This window comes from Haliaeetus albicilla, chromosome 9 (genome assembly GCF_947461875.1).
Source record: "Haliaeetus albicilla chromosome 9, bHalAlb1.1, whole genome shotgun sequence".
Classification (NCBI taxonomy): domain Eukaryota; kingdom Metazoa; phylum Chordata; class Aves; order Accipitriformes; family Accipitridae; genus Haliaeetus; species Haliaeetus albicilla.
Genome location: NC_091491.1, coordinates 33,368,738 through 33,384,062, shown reverse-complemented (window position 1 = coordinate 33,384,062; position 15,325 = coordinate 33,368,738). Strand labels below are relative to the sequence as shown.

The 15,325-nt window shown below is 57.8% G+C and overlaps 2 protein-coding genes across 5 annotated transcripts in view; both read right to left on the bottom strand.

Annotated features, from left to right (window-relative positions):
- Positions 1 to 409: 409 nt before the first annotated feature.
- ABCF3 (ATP binding cassette subfamily F member 3) lies at positions 410 to 12,358 on the bottom strand. Of its 2 annotated transcripts, none has more exons than XM_069792549.1 (21): positions 12,193 to 12,358; positions 11,853 to 12,000; positions 11,691 to 11,770; positions 11,231 to 11,286; positions 9,329 to 9,426; positions 9,090 to 9,212; positions 8,540 to 8,806; positions 8,250 to 8,330; positions 7,641 to 7,700; positions 7,237 to 7,293; positions 7,006 to 7,028; positions 6,301 to 6,356; positions 5,952 to 6,152; positions 5,126 to 5,202; positions 4,839 to 4,883; positions 4,364 to 4,496; positions 3,656 to 3,744; positions 3,361 to 3,452; positions 2,621 to 2,753; positions 2,159 to 2,246; positions 410 to 1,390 (listed from the first exon to the last, which is right to left on the bottom strand). In XM_069792549.1, exons 1-21 carry the CDS (start codon positions 12,263 to 12,265, stop codon positions 1,232 to 1,234), a joined length of 2,139 nt encoding a protein of 712 aa, XP_069648650.1. In that variant the 5' UTR covers positions 12,266 to 12,358; the 3' UTR covers positions 410 to 1,231. The 2 variants fall into 2 exon arrangements, with proteins under 2 accessions (XP_069648650.1, XP_069648651.1); XM_069792550.1 differs by having other exon boundaries at positions 11,231 to 11,283.
- Positions 12,359 to 13,273: 915 nt separating this feature from the next.
- The window catches only part of AP2M1 (adaptor related protein complex 2 subunit mu 1), a 30,992-nt gene continuing 28,940 nt past the window's right edge, over positions 13,274 to 15,325 (bottom strand). For all 3 annotated transcript variants that reach the window (XM_069792547.1, XM_069792548.1, XM_009921818.2), the window contains exons 9-11: positions 14,997 to 15,094; positions 14,739 to 14,850; positions 13,274 to 14,397 (exon numbers count right to left, since the gene is read on the bottom strand). In XM_069792547.1, coding sequence (XP_069648648.1) covers positions 14,263 to 14,397; positions 14,739 to 14,850; positions 14,997 to 15,094 — 345 coding nt within the window. In that variant the 3' untranslated portion in view covers positions 13,274 to 14,262. The remainder of the gene's footprint in view (positions 14,398 to 14,738; positions 14,851 to 14,996; positions 15,095 to 15,325) is intronic.

Sequence of the window (15,325 nt, the reverse complement as noted above, 5' to 3'; positions counted from 1 at the left end):
GACGCCGGTTGCCGCCGGCACCGGCACACCGCCGTGCACCCCCAGCCGCCGAGGCACACCGGTGCCCCAGCACCGCCCCCCCTCCTCACCCCCCCCGCCTTTTTCCCCGGACTGCCAGGGGGCCCCCCAGCTCTGCCCCCTCCTCCCGCCCACCCCCAGCCCCGGTTTTCCGCAGCCCCCAAACCACAACCGGATCCAGCGCCCGCCAGAGCTGACACCCAACCCCGGCTCCATGCCCGCCCAAGAGCCCCCCCCACCAGGCACCAGCCTCCCCCCTACCCCTGAGGAGCCATTTAATTTGGGGAGACCCAACTAGAAACCATCTCCCCCCCGAGCAGCTGTACGCTCAGGCACCAGAAGGACACCCCCCCCCAAATTCAAGCCCCCCCAAGGAAAGGAGAGCGCTGCACCCACTGCGTCCTGGGTTTATTTACACTGCAACCTCTGCGCAGGCGGGCAGGGAGGGGTGCCGGGCAGCCCACCCCCGGGCAGCCCACCCCAGGGCCGGTTTGAAAGGAAAGGCAGGCAGCGAGGTGAGGCAGCAGCGGCGGCAGCAGCGTGGGGAAGGGAGCAGGGAGCTGGGCCCAGGCAGAGCCGGGCTCTGGCTCCCTCCGCACTAGGAACGCAAGCCCCTGGGCAGGACAGACCAAGCGAGCCCCAGTTTTCAGGGGCTGGGGGAAGAGGCAGGGGTTACTTTTAGCAGCAAAGGCCTCGTTTCCCTCCAGGGCGGCAGAGGGGATGGTGGCATGTGATGGAGCCCGACTAGTGTTCAGCCAGTTAAACCAAAAAAAAGAAAAAAGAAAAAAAAAAGGCAGAGGGGGAAGCAAAGGAACATGGAGAACAGCTCCTCTCCTGCCCTCCAGAGCACGGAGTTAAACCGGGGCGGGGGGGGGGGGGGAGTCGGGACACAACACCCCCTTCCCTCCTCTCGGCAAAGCAGCAGCTCCAGGCACAGCCTTTCCAGTGGGCCCAGCGCCGGGCACAGCCTCGGCCAGCAGCAGAGCCCCCGGCGTGCCCCCCTGGCCACGCGCAGCACCGGGCTCCCGCTCCCTCGCTGTCCTTCCGCCCGGCCCCGGGAGGGGAGAGCAGTTCAGGTGGCAGTTTGATGGCATGGCTGACGGTCCATGCGGGCAGCAGCCTCCTCAGCGCTCTGCCAGGCACAGTTGGGATGGATGCCGAAGCGGCCGAGCTTCAAGCTCCAGCCCCCGGCGCAGTCCGGCTCCCGCCTCCCTTATAGGAAACCCTCCTTCCGGAACTGCTCCTTCAGGATGTCTCTGTACTGGTCGAAGCCACCCTCAATGCGGGTCACGGTGGCGTTCTCGCACACCCACAGCTCCTGGCATACCAGGCGGATGAAGCGCTCGTCGTGGGACACCAGAATTACACCACCCTGCCAATGCACAAGGAGGGAAAAAACAGGAACTTAGTGGACCACAACCCAGGGCCCAGCGCTGGTGACGTGGAGATCCTGCGCCCCTGCCCAGCCTGTGCCCAGGACTTCAGGTTTCCATCCGCTCCAGGGAAAACTGAACAATATTCCACTGGCAGGGACCTAATCCCAGCCTTTCCTTCCTTTGTGGGGACAGACAGACCACGTACGGAGGAGGCATGTGCAGCAGTAAGGTATTTAGCCTCCCCTCCTGGAAGGCAAGTGCAGCGTTTGTTACTGGCTCTCCAGGTCTCTGACAACTTCAAGGATGGAGATTCCAGGTGGAGTCAATAACAGTCAAAAGGTGGCTGGACAAGGCCCCAAGCAACCTCAGTTAAGCTTGTCTTTCACAGGAAAACTGCACCAACCTGAGAGAAACTACAAACCAGTGAGAACCAGGCTGATCGCAGCAGCCCCAAGGCAGGGCTGAGTGCCACATGCAGCACGTGAGAAGCCACAGGGTGTACTTTACTGGTCAAGATGGGGGACAAAGTGCTCTCTGGTCTGCTGTTGCCTCTCTCAGCAACCCCTAGACAAAGCCAGCAAGTGAAACAAACCACCAGGACAGACGGCTAAGGCAGAAATGTGACTGACTTCCCAAATTCTGTCCTGGACTTGAAGCCACCACTGATATTTGACCACCCACCTCTGGCAATAATACCAAGTAACGAGAGCTGGAGGCTGCAGGAAGCATTAGAAAAATGGGAGATCTTGTTGAAGGAACCTTACCCGGAACTTATTCAGTGCCTTTGCCAGTGCCTCGATGGTCTCCATGTCCAGGTGATTTGTCGGCTCATCCAGGATATAGAAGTTTGGACTGGAAGAGACGACAGCTCTGAGCATGCACTGGAACGGGCCTGGGCTGGGTCCACACCCCGTCCTACTGCAGCGACCTCCAACAGGCAGCTGCTTTAGCCACTTAGAGCCAGAGCCGTCGGCATGTGTCTGGCCCCAAGATCAGCATCACCCAGCTTCAGGGACACCTCTCATCCCGGTGTGCCCAAAGCAGTAGGAGAAAGCCACCTGCCTCCTTCCACACAGTCCCCCCCAGGATGACAACCTCCCTCCCCACAAAAGTCCCAAGGCTTCCATGGGGCAGCAGAAAGTCCCTGGGTGCCCGCCTTCCTCCCGGTGAAGCAGGCTCCAGGGATGGAGCCATGCAAAAATTAACAGCATCTGGGAGAAAATTACCAGGACATAGTCATCTGGGCAAAGGCCACGCGACTCTTCTGACCTCCAGACAGGCTGGCCACGGGACGCACGGCCAGCTCTCCCGAGATGCCGTAGCTCCCCAGCTGATGCCGGTACTCCTCCTCCGTCTTCCCTGCAGGAGCGTGTCACAACACAGCTATGGCAGACCCAGCGTGACACAGGGCCCTCGGCACCGTGAGTGCGGTGGGCGCCGTGGCTGGGCAGCCTGTGCCAGACCAGCACGGTGTGGGAGGAATTCAGCAGCTGCTTCCAGGTAATTGCCTCCCAAGCAGGGGGTTTGTGGGGAAAATCTGACTGACGCAATCAGGACAGTGGCTGCAGGGCTGGTGACTGACTCCAGAAGTGACGCTGCCCCCAATTCCCTGTCACCGCGTCACGTAATGTCAAGTGGTAGAGAAGGGAGCCAGAGGTTTTGGCAGCTGGGAAAGGGGGAGCCGGTGCTCGTTCTGTGCCCAGCAGGAAAGTGGATCATCTGCCCCCAAAACCCAGCCACAGTGGAGCAGCAGCCTGAGGTCTGCAACCTGCCAGCTACCCCTGCTTCTCATAGCTGGTGTCCTGAACTTGGCTGGACGTGGGGAGTTAAACCAGAGCAGGCAGTGTCCCTTAAGCACAGACGTGACAGAGCCTTCTGCCCAGGGCCACGGAACAAATCAATGGTGCTCCATGCATGGCAAAGGAGACCTCAATCTCCCTGATCTCCTGGGATCTCCAAAACTCACCTGGGAACTTTCTTGCCAGTAACTCTACAGCACTGATGTTCAAGTCCAGTTGATCCACATGGTGCTGGCTGAAATAACCGATCTTGAGGTTTCTGCAGAACAAGAAGAGGGATCAGGAGCTGGTACCAGGCCCTGCAACCACGGCACTTGCAGCTGCAGCTACAGGAAGGGGGGCATATGCGTGGGTGTGCAGGACCCATCCCCGTTACTCGGGCAGCCATCACTCCAAAGCACAGCCCAGAAGCCCTCCAGCTGCACCATTCCTCCCAGTCCCCCAGCCCTTCCTACCAGGTACCTGTGAGCATGTCTGATCCCTCTGACTGGCGCCAGCTCCCCCATTAAGATCTTTAGCATGGTCGACTTGCCAGCTCCGTTTTCCCCAACCTAGAGAAGCAGCAGCAGCATTGGAGAACGTGAAACCCATGAAGGTACTTTGGAGAGGGGGGGCAGTGATCAGGGAATTTCCGCTCTCTTGGATGATCACGCAGTGGAGGGGTGCAGGTTGAGAGTCCTACCAGTGAATACAGCTACCTGGAAGCTGCATTTCTATCACTGACAAGCAGCACAGGCAGAATGCTAGAAGATGTTCCCTCCCCAACCCCCGAGCTTAAGGACTACTGGGTCCCAGCCTCATTTGCGAGCATGTAAGAGTCTCTCTGCTGCCCCATCCAATGTAGCAGAAGCCCCCACTACACGCTGCTGTTGTCAGCTAACAGGGAGTTACAGAGAAGACGGACCCAGTCTCTTAGAGGTGCCCGGGTGAAAGGGTGATGGACCACAGGCATAAGTCACAAATTCTAACTGGTATTAGGAAAAATGTTCTAATGTTCCTCAAAATGAGGATGGTCAAATGCTGCAATGGGACCCAGAGGAATGGGACAAATAGCCCTCCCTGGAGATATCCATATTTCAACTTGACAAGGACCTGAGCAACCTGACCTAATATCAAAGCTGGCCCTCCCAAGGCCCCTCACAGCCACCGCTGCTCTGCGATCCCACATACCACACAGATGCGGGACTCCAGGTCAGCAGAGACGGAGAGGGAACGAAAGATGTAGTGACTTGGGTCATAATAGAAGTCTACTTCGTCTAGCTGCAGAATTGGGGGGGAGAACTTCTCAAAGCCATCAGGGAACCTGGGAAGGCAGGAAGAGGTGAGAGATGCCCAGGAACTTCAAAGACCCTGCTCCCAGCCCCCCCACCCGGGACAACCTCTGCAACCCCCCAGGTGGCAAGGGGGGCTCCCTACCATGCAGGGCCTCTGGGAAGGATGGTCACAAGAAGGGGACACTCATCTGCAGCCTTGTCCCCAGGAGGGAACCCAGCCTGAACACAGGGGCTTGTCTGGGCTCCCTATCAGAGTAAGGCTGGCCCTCAGGAAGGGGTGGTTGTCCCACAGCTGAGACAGGACCCAGGAGGAGCTCATGTCAGAAATGGAGCCAGGTGCCCTCCCAAGCAAGGGCTCAGGGGACACTTACTTCATGATCACCTCAGACTCCTTGTCCACAGGTTTCAGCTCTGGCCTGCAAAGAGAGGAGACAAGTAACCAAGGTGCCTTGCACTGGGGGTCTGATCCCACACCAGAAGCCCAGAGAGAGTCTTCAGCTCTGTGACACCTCATCCTAGCCAAAGCCTCTGGACTAGAGAGAACAGAGCACCCAACGCCCAAAGCACCCCTCTATCTCCCAGGCACCCTGGGAACCTCTTTCTTCCCATGAGCGCTGCCCCTTCCCCACCTCCAGAGAGGAGCAGGACAGGCACTCACAGCTTCTCCAACAGCTTGAGCTTGCTCTGCACTTGGGATGCCCGGTTGGCGTTGTAGCGAAAGCGGTCGATGAAAACCTACAAGAGAGAAAAGCATCAGAGAGCCCTAGGTCCCCTTCAGTCCCAGCCACTCCACTCTGCTGCCAAACCTCCTGTAACAATACAGCCACATTGTCGTGGTTTAACCCCAGCCAGCAACTAAGCACCATGCAGCTGCTCACTCACTTCCCCCCCGCCCCACCCAGTGGGATGGGGGAGAAAATCAGGAAAACAAGTAAAACTTGTGGGTTGAGATAAGAATGGTTTAATAGAACAGAAAAGAAGAAACTAAAAATGATAACACTAATAAAATGACAACAGTAATAATAAAAGGATTGGAATGTACAAATTACGCACAGTGCAATTGATCACCATCCCCCGATTGATGGCCAGTTAGTCCCCAAGCGGCAATCCCCCCACCCCCACTCCCCCCAGTTTATATACTAGACGTGACTTCACATGGTATGGAATCCCCCTTTGGGTCAGCTGCCCTGGCTGTGTCCCCTCCCAACTTCTTGTGCCGCTCCAGCCTTCTTGCTGGCTGGGCATCAGAAGCTGAAAAATCCTTGACTTTAGACTAAACACTATTAGCAACAACTGAAAACATCAGTGTGTTATCAACATTCTTGTCATACCTAACTCAAAAACATAGCACTGTACCAGCTACTAGGAAGACAATTAACTCTATCCCAGCTGAAACCAGGACACACATCCACAGGTCTAAAAACATGGAGAAAGGGACACAGCTGGGAGAAGAGTGCCCCAGCACTACTGGCTTCTCCCAGTACCTGGATGTGCTCACGGTACTGCTGCTGGGCTTCGTACTCTCGCTGCTGGTTCTTCAGCCGCTCCTCCTTGATCTTCATGAAGTTCTCAAAGTCCCCGCGGTACGTGTCCAGCCGCTGCGAGTGCAGGTGGATGATGTCCGTGGCCACTGCATTCAGGAAGTTCCTGTCATGGGACACCACGAGGATGGTCGACTGCCAGGTCTGGAGGAGACAGCGAGAGGGAGGCCTGAGCATCATCAAGCCAGAGTGCAGGGCTTAGCCCCACCACCCAGCGAGGTGAGACACCAGCCTGGAGGACATCTCCATCCCTTGCCCTCACTCTGTCTTGGGGCCTCCCGCCACCCCCTACCTGCAGGTAGGTCTCCAGCCACAAAATGGCCCTCACGTCCAGCATGTTCGTTGGCTCTGAGGGAAGGGAGAGAGGCACTGAGGTCAGGAGGGATGAAGATGGCTGGATTACGTTTTTTTACACAGGAAAGGCTAGCGATCAGTGTTGTGGAGGAAGAGACCCTGCGTGGGGACCTTCCTCCCCCAGCTCAGGGGACTCACACATGTAGGGTGTGATGGGGTATGGGCACAGGGGTCCAAGGCTCAGCCAGGGACGCTCCCCCCACTCCATACCGGTATCCAGACCCTGATGCCCAGCAGCAGCATCTCACCCAGACCCTTCACCCAGGGTGGGCACCTCCTAGCCCCAGGGTTACCCCCTGTGGTGAAGGGACTCCCCCCAGTGCGGGCTGGTAGCCAGGGTGCATCACGGGGACAGGCGAGGGAAAGGGACTGCTTGGGGCAGGATGAGACACAGACCACCTGGCTGGGGCACAGAGCAGAGCTCTGCTGAGCGCAGCAAAAGCGGCTGCCCAGGCAGACTTCCCCACATCACGGCCAGCACTGCCCACTGTGCCAGGGGAGCACCGACAGCCCCGCCACTCCAGCCCCGTCACACAGGGCTATTTTGAGCAGGCAGCTAAAGGCCACGGCACGTTCCCAAGCCCAGCAAGGGCACAGGCAGGCCCAGCAGTGGTGTCGAAGGGGACTCGCAGTATCAACTTACCATCCAGCAGAAGGAGATCTGGCCTAGGAAAAACAAGACATGGGTATCAAAAGCAAAAAGAGCACAGGGTCAGTGCAGAGCGCGTTTCATCACACGCACAGAGCTGTGATGTCTCCAACCCTTCCCAACCCCAGAAACTCAGTTGAAAGGACCCCTAGGCAGCACCCCTGCACCTCGCAGCACAGACGGCAAGGAGGGTTAACCCCATAGCATGAAGGTCTGGACACCAACCTGGCAAACAGGGCTCTGGCTAAGGCCAGTCTCATTCTCCAGCCTCCGGAAAACTCTCTGAGGAGAGAAGAGGTTGCAGAGAGGGTTTACTGTTTAACGCAGAGCAACTCTGTGTTTGCCTGCCTGCCAGGCTCCCCACTCCCCTGTGGCCCTTTCGGCTCTGCTGTCACCCAGAGACAGCTTGTCCTTGCAGAGATCTTGGGCACAGCACAAAGATCCGTGGTCCAGTAGGCAGGTGGCTTGGCACCCCCAGGGCAGGAGACCACATCAGATGGGTAGGAATAGACACTTGCTCTCCCACAGGGCTTCCCTCCCTTACAGCCACAGCAGTGCCTGGGGGCTTGCTAGGAACAACACCTCCCCAGACCCATTTCTGTCTCGATGCCCAGGGCTTGGCAACTTACTTGGTTGTCTGTTGCTGCATCTTTGCATTAAAGCCCAGCCCAGCAAGAATGACGGACGCCCTGGGAAAAAGGGGAGAGAACTGGAATCCAGCTACAGCATCCAATGGCAGAGCACAGTCTGAGGTCTTGGACCCATGGCCATCAAGGGGACTCTGCTGCACAGTTTAAAGCCATTCTGGCGCAGGAAAACTTCCTGCACACCCAAGAACAGCACTTGGCTGGGAAATGCAGCCCAGCAAGGCAAAGCATCCACATGAACTCCCAGGAGATTTGCAAGAAGTTTTCAACTCTTTAGACAGGAAGAGAGTCACTACCACCAACATCCCAGAAATGTTCCCCAGACACCAGGAACCTAGGGAGGTCTGAGAGGTGCAGCAGCAACAATGCAAGCCATTTGGGGCAAAAAACAATCCCTCCAGCTTTGTGGGGAAGCTCGACTACTCCTAACCCGGCAGAGCTTGACAGAAGAAGAGACAATAAGAGCAGTAGGGAGAGGCCCCTGTCCCCACATGGTGGATCCCAGCACCACAGCATCACCCTTCCATGCCCCAAACCACTGCCCAGCTCTGGCCATGACAACGGATAGTGGTGCCTACAGGGCTGTCTCACCTCGCTGGGGCCTTGTCTGCCTCAATCTCCTCCAGCTTTGCGTAGATCTCCGACAGCCTGGCACCTTCCGTCCCTTCTCCCCTGGGGCAGGACAAAGAGGAGTGTGTGGGACTGACCAGGGTGAGGGTTTGAGTGCTAGGGGAGGAGGCTGATCTCCCCAAGCAGGACTAAGGTGGGCAAGATGCAGCCCAGCCTTGCTGGAGCCCTTCATTTGAAGGGAGAGACCTCAGAACAAGACCTCGTGGTCAAGAGGCCATAGAAGGGCTGGAAACCCAGCAGCAACATCTCACCTGCCAGCATTAACCTTAGCCGTCAGATCCCTTTCCTCCCGCAGCAGGCTCTCACGAGTGGTGTCGCACTCCAGCACACTCTGCAGCGCCGGCGTCTCGTCCCCTGCCACCTCCTGCTCCACGTGGAGGATGCTGATGTGCGAGGGGATGCGCAGGCTCCGGCTGGCGATCATCTTCAGCAGCGTGGTCTTCCCCAGCCCGTTCCTGCCCACCAGTCCGTAGCGCCGTCCAAACGCCAGGTTCAGGTCTGCTCCCGCCAGTAGGACACTAAAGCAAGAGACCAGACAGGCAGGCAGGTACCCAGTCAGACTGCCCCATGGAGAGGGAGAAAACCAGCAGCCACCTGCCCCCAGCGTACTTCAGGCTGTGCTGGAGCCAAGCAACCATCACAGACTTCTCCTGCCCAAAGCCAAGAGGGTCGGGTGCCCACCTTGCTTTCTGATCTTTCCCATACCCTCTGTAATTTCTCAACCACTCTCCAATCCAGTCTCAATCCCCCATGGTCCAAAACCTCAGTCAGAATCTGTCCCACCTCCCAACCTGCACTCACCGCTCACCGAAGGACACATCGAAGTTCTCGATGCGCACATCATACGACTTGTTCTTGCCTGATGACTCCATGCGAGTCTCCTTCTTGCTGGCAGCTTGGCTGGCAGATGCCTCCTCAAGAACCCTGCAGGCAGGCAGAAGACAGAGAAGGGGGCTCAACAGGAAAGCTCCGGTACAGCCAGATCCCAGCCAAGCTCAGCAGAACAGGATGGGGATCTTTGAGGCACCCTCCATACTCACAGAGGGCCAGATGACTTCAGAGAATCCCGCTCCATCCTCTTGTCCTGCTTGGCTTTCAGCCTGGCTTCCGCCTTCTCCAGTTTCTTGGCATTCACCATCTGGGGCACAAAACAGAGAGTTTAAAGAAGAGAGAGCATCTTCAGCAAAAGCCCCAAAAGCCCAGCACCAGGAGAAAAGAGCTCAATCAACGCCTCATGCCTGGAAGGAAGGGAGGGAGGACAGGAGGGAGGTAGGACAGAGGAACTGGGACAGATTCAAGCACATTTTGAGGAAGCTAATCAGGCCAGGAAGTCACTTCAGGAATGAAATCCTAAATCAACTGCTCATACACAACAGTTTGCCTCAGCAAGGCAAAGGGTTTGGCTGACCCTAACGCACAGCCAGTTTTTGTAGTTCCAGGGACTGGGGCCAGCCAAGTCACTTCATCAGCAGCAACCTGCTATCCCAGTGCCTCCTCCGCTACACCCTGCACCCACCCTCGCCCTGGACCATGAGGCGTTTCCCTTCCCGACACGTTAAACTTTAGCCAGTTTGGAACAAACTCAGCTTACGCAGTGGATCAATCACGACAGAGACAAAAAGCATTTAATTAAACCTGAAGGCAAGAACGAGCCAAGCATTTTAACCTGGCCTCTGGTCTTGGCCAGGCTCTCAGCCCACTCCAGCTTATTCCTGTGTCAAGTCAAATATTTGTGGCTGACCAAGAACACTCCTAGATATTTCTAGGCAACTCTGCAGCCACCGAAGCATGTTACAGACCTGCATGTTAGACTGAAGAGCGTCTTGTTACTGGAGCTGTGACCCCGTACCTACAGACAGATTGAGTCACTCTGTAAACTATAACAAGCTCCCTGAATCTCCCAGTAAGACATGTCCTCCAAAACCTGAGAGGCCTCCCGAGGCCTCCTCTGAACCGTCTCCAATTTTTCTGAAGATCCTTTTTGAGTTGTGGACACGAGAGCCAGAGAGTGAACCCAGCAGCAACAACTCTGGTGCCAAAACCAGCAAGAGCTGCCAGCTTTCACTTAAGACTCCCATTCAGACACATGGGGATCACGTTAGGTCTCAGCCTCCAAGCGAGGGGTTCTCGTCCTCAACACATTACCCCACAAAAGGAGAGCTCTGTAAGAGACCAGCCTGATAGAGTGACTGCCCACCGCGTACAGCTACCGCCATCCTTGCTTTGCAGATGCACAACCGCACCTCACCTGTATTCAAACTCTGGCACATCCAACGCAGAGGGCAAGCCAGGTTGCTCCTGAGCAGCCACACATTTTGTCGGTAAAGACGTTCCCATTTTCCTCGGGTCACGGAGCGTAACTGCTTCCCAACTTCCCTGCTCCTGCTCTTATCTCTCAAACCATGACAATCTACAGCCATTTCTAAAGCTGGGCTTACGACCTCCCCGCAGCAGCTCTCTGGAAAACAGCTGCTCCCTGCTAACTCCCCACCTGTAACATTCCAGCATCTAACCATTAGCCAGGATTTTCTCTCTCATTGAATATGGCACGATGTCATCCCGGTACATCCTATTTTCTCAAACACCTTGCTGCGGAATCCAAAGGTCCTTGTGAAAGTCAGAGAAGCGGCGCTCTGAGCACCACCACTGCATCACCCACGCTTTGAAGTTCATCGAGAAATGACAGGAAAATAGATCTTGTCAAATTAATAAGCCGTTAACTCCTGTTGAGCCTCTTTACCAGACCAAGGTCAAGAGTTTCCCAAATTACAGTGAACCTGACAAGGAGGAGCTTGCTCTGTCCCTAACCAGGATGGCTGCCTGTCCCAGCCACTCTCCAAGGCCGAGGTGACTGGAGCAGGGCAGGGCACCTGCAGCCCCACGCATTAGTTGCTCCCACCGGGTCTGCTGGCTTACAAACGAGGGCACGGCCCCCCACTTACCGAGGTCTGGCCTCTCTTCAGCAACAGCCCCGGCAGCAGGTCCACGCTGGCATCTGCTGCAACGAGAGGGTTGAGTTGGTGAGCAGGTGCTCCAGGGAGGCTCCACAAAGTGCTGCCGTAACGGCTGCCCACGACCAGGCACGACCGTTCCCTGTCCAGCAGGACGAGGGAACCGAAGGGTGGCTCCTCTCCCACCACCCCAGCTTAACGTGCAGGCAGCCAGGTGCTGCCGGCCCCGGCTCAGCACCAGGAAGAGAAGTGTGTGTGGGGGTGTGTGGGGGGTGTGTGTGTGTGTGCACCCGTGAGGGGGAGCCCGAGGCGCCCGTGGGCAGGGGGAACCGCTCCCCAAGGTCAGGCGCCTGCACACTCAACGCCCCGAGCCCGTCCCCGCCGCTGGCACCCTGGTGAGAGAGGGCGGGAGCCGCGGGGGTGACACGCGCGGCTGGGGGTCCCCACTCACCGTATCCATCGGTGATCTGGGAGAGCTGGATGGGGGTGTCCAGCAGCACCTGGCTGCAGCGCTGGGCCCGGCCCTCGTCCCTGCGAGAGAGGAGGAGGAGGGTGAGGAGGAGGGTGAGGAGGAGGGTGGCGAGGAGGGTGCGAGGGCGGGGGCGACCCTTACAGCTGCAGGGTGTTGAAGAGGCGCTGGCAGATCTCCCGGATGGCGCCGTCGTCCTTGGCGTCCCGCGACACCTCCCGCAGCAGCTCCCCCACCGCCTCCACCAGCTCGTCCACCGACTCGAAGTCCGCCCCGCTGCCGTGCAGGATCCCTGCGGGCACACGGCGACGGCGCTGTCGCGACGGGCGGCCGCGTGTCGCGACGCGGCCGACAGGTGGCGGCAGCCGCCCGCTCGCCCTCCCCCGCCCCTCCCCTCCCCGGCCGGCCTGTCGCGACAGCGGGGCGGTGTCGCGACACGCGGCGGGGCGGGAGGCCGAGCCGCGGGGAGGCGGGCGCCGCTCACCCGTCACGTAAGCGAAGACCTCGCCGTCCAGGTCGGGGAACTCGCTGCGGAGGATGTCGGCGCAGGACGCCATGGCGGAGCCGGAGCCGGAGCGGGGCCCGGCCGCGGCGCGGCCCGGTGCCGCCGCACGGAGCCCGGCACCGCGGCAGAGGCGGAAGGGACGGCGCGCGCGCGGGGGCCGCCGGGAAGGAGGCGGGAGGCCGCCATGCGCGCGGGGGCCGTTGGGAAGTGGAGTCTGGGGCGGGGCGGGCCCGCCGGCACGTGCGGGCGGCCGCCCGCTACCGGGGCCGGTGCTGAGGCCGGGGCCGGTGCTGAGGCCGGGGCCGGTGCTGAGGCCGGGGCGCGCAGCCCCTCGGCACCCAGCGGGCGGGCGAGGTGCCCCGGGGCCGGCCTTCCCCGCAGCGGAGGAGGGCGGGTGAGGCGTTGGGGCTGGGTTTCCTCATCCCTCCTTTTAAAGCAGCAAAATAAGAGTTTGGGCTGTCCAACCACCGTCACTACACGGTGGCTGGGTGGTGGGTTTTTTTCTGTTAAGGGACTCGGAATAAGCCAGCCGGGGCCGGGGCCGTGCCCGTGCTCAGCACAGCCCTCTGCTCACGGGCCTTGAGCCAAGGGCCACTCAGCTGCTGCAGCAGTCGCTTGTGCCTTCAGGGAGCAGGCCCAGCACCCTCCTTGCCCCCAGCCTCCAAAGGCCAAGCCAAAAGGGAAAAACAACTCACTGTTTTTTTTTTCCCCATCAGCTGCTTCACAAGGAAAAGCCACCAAGGTTCACTTAGTTCACAAGGCTCACTTCAGAGGAGCCAGGCCGGCAGAAGGCTGGACAGGGTAGCCCAGCTGCAGGTTTTGGTGAGCCAGCCCCAGGGGGAATGGCCAGAGCACCCTCCTTTCCCCAGGGAGCTGCAGCAGCAGCTGGAGTCCAGCAGTGGCGCTGCAGGAAACAAAAACATTGTCCTGTTTACCTACTAACACCCAGGCAGCCCAGGGCTGGGGAAGCAACAAAAGCAAGCCCAAGGCACACTGGCACAGGCCCAGAGCACGGCCCAGGCTCTTGCACCGCAAGTCCCCAACAGCAGCACAGGTAGCCTTCTCCGTTCTACATACTTTATTAGATTCAGAGCTGGACAAATCACAAAGTGTACAAAATGGAGACCACACTACCAGAAGCGGGATTGTGGGTAGCAGCAGCATTCCTATGGCCCAGAAGCATTTGGTAGAATTGTGGAGAGGGCAGGCTGGGGCAGGGGGCTTTAACCGCCAGCTGCATTTTAGATTCCCCAAGGACAGACCCTGTTCACATCCTGACAGAGCTCAGCTGACCCCGCACTCCCTGGGACAGAGGGGCCACGTTTCCCATTTGTCTGGAAAGGACAGACTGGCTCAAGCCAGCAGTGGGTGGGGGTAAGTGCTCTAAGGACCTGAAATGCTGTGCCACCCACATACACACCAGTAAGAGCCTAAACCCTCATCCTTTTTGGTCACAAACCTTCCCACGGCAGGACTCTATACTGACGACTTTGCAAGAAATATAAGCTGGTGGTGAGATCTGGCGAGCCCACCATCTCCTCTGGGGGAGGCCCGACAAACTCACCACCCCAGGCATCTCGGACTGGCCAGCAACATCTACCACAACAGCAATAGCTAGTACAGAAGCCAGGGTAACTTCAACTCAGATTTGTCCAGTCTATGTTTAGGTCTATTCTACGAGTACATATGCACAAGAACTTCAAAAATACTAGGATATGATGCAAGTAGTGAGACACCAACAGAAGAGGAGTTTAATGGTGGACGTTCCCTAGAAAGATCACGAGAGGATGGGAGTTAGACTAGCCCTTCCTCACCCTGGGACGGGGAGCAGGAGGCTGACTGCACCCCTGCGCACAACTGGGTTCTGAACTTCAGCTGCAGCATGGGTGGTAACTGAGCACGGGCAGGTGAGTTCACTCCCAAGGTGAGCCACAGGGTCTTTCAATCTGCGTAGAGGGGGCCAGGCAGATGTTTTCTCTGAATGTAGTTGAAGACTGAGGAGAGGCGGAGGATGGCTTGGAGAAGAGGGAGCCCGCCAGCCTGCTGGGGCTAGCATCTGGTCTCGTAGATCCCGCTCCTGCCGATGTACCTCACCCATTTTATCACATCATGGTCACTGTAGTTCAGCTTTGGCTCAAAGACTTTCAGGTAGCGCACCTTCAGCCCAGAGGGCGCAAACGGGACCTATTGAGAAGGGGAAAGGCAGAGAGCATTGGAACAGAGGGGTAAGACGCTCTCCATACAAAAATGCCACAGGACCTCTGGGCTATGTATCTAGAAATGGACACCAAGAGCCACTGCTCCCTTCCCTACTCCCTGCACATGCGTGACAGACTCTAGTGGCTTTAAAGGCAATTTTCTTCCATCAGCTTTGCCACCTGGCTGGCCTCGTGCTAGGAAGAGTCACATGTGAGCTTGGGACAGGGAGCACTCAAACCTGTGCAATTCCCATGAGGGCAGAAGGGACTGGACTGACAAAGCTTCTCTAAGGTTAGCTGCACCCTGGAAGGCAGGCAGGGACTCACCTCAAAGTTCATGGAGATTGGTGGCCGAGCCCACTTCTTCTTGTCATTGGTGGGCAGCAGTTCAATCTCTGCACTGATCTGGGATTCCTTCATTCCAGCCATACGTTTTATCCTATCAGAGAAAGTCCAGAAGTGAGAAGGTGCCCGAGTTTATTCTCCCCCTCACTACACATGCTCAGGACAGACAGGAGCACTAAATGGACTCTGCCTCCCCAAGCCCTGCCCCTGCAGTACCCCAGACCCAACATGCTCACTTACTTCCAGACAATGGCATTCTCACTGGCCTTATACTTTGCCTTCCCTTTCATACAGATGACTTGCACTCCACTGGTATTGAGGGGTGTTGGGATCCGGACCTGGAAAGCAGAGTCTGGTGAGCAGGGGCGAGGAGACTGCAGCCTGGGCACTCTGTGCAGTCTCAGGGGAAGACCACCTGTCCTGGACCCCTTGGCCTTCTCTCTCCCATCTCAGGGCCCAGAGAACATCAGCTACCACAAGGCATCACAGTGTCCTGGTTTTGGCTGGGATAGAGTTAATTTCTTTCTAGTAGCTGGCATACTGTTACATCTTGGATTTAGTATGAGAAG

Excerpts from the sequence above, each read along its gene's own strand:
- ABCF3 (XM_069792549.1), bottom strand. The coding sequence starts at position 12,265 with ATGGCGTCCTGCGCCGACATCCTCCGCAGCGAGTTCCCCGACCTGGAC. Across the intron at positions 7,029-7,236 it reads GCCAGAGCCCTGTTTGCCAG|GCCAGATCTCCTTCTGCTGG; the intron begins GTTGGTGTCCAG and ends TGTTTTTCCTAG. Across the intron at positions 2,247-2,620 it reads GCCCAGATGACTATGTCCTG|TCCAAACTTCTATATCCTGG; the intron begins GTAATTTTCTCC and ends CGTCTCTTCCAG.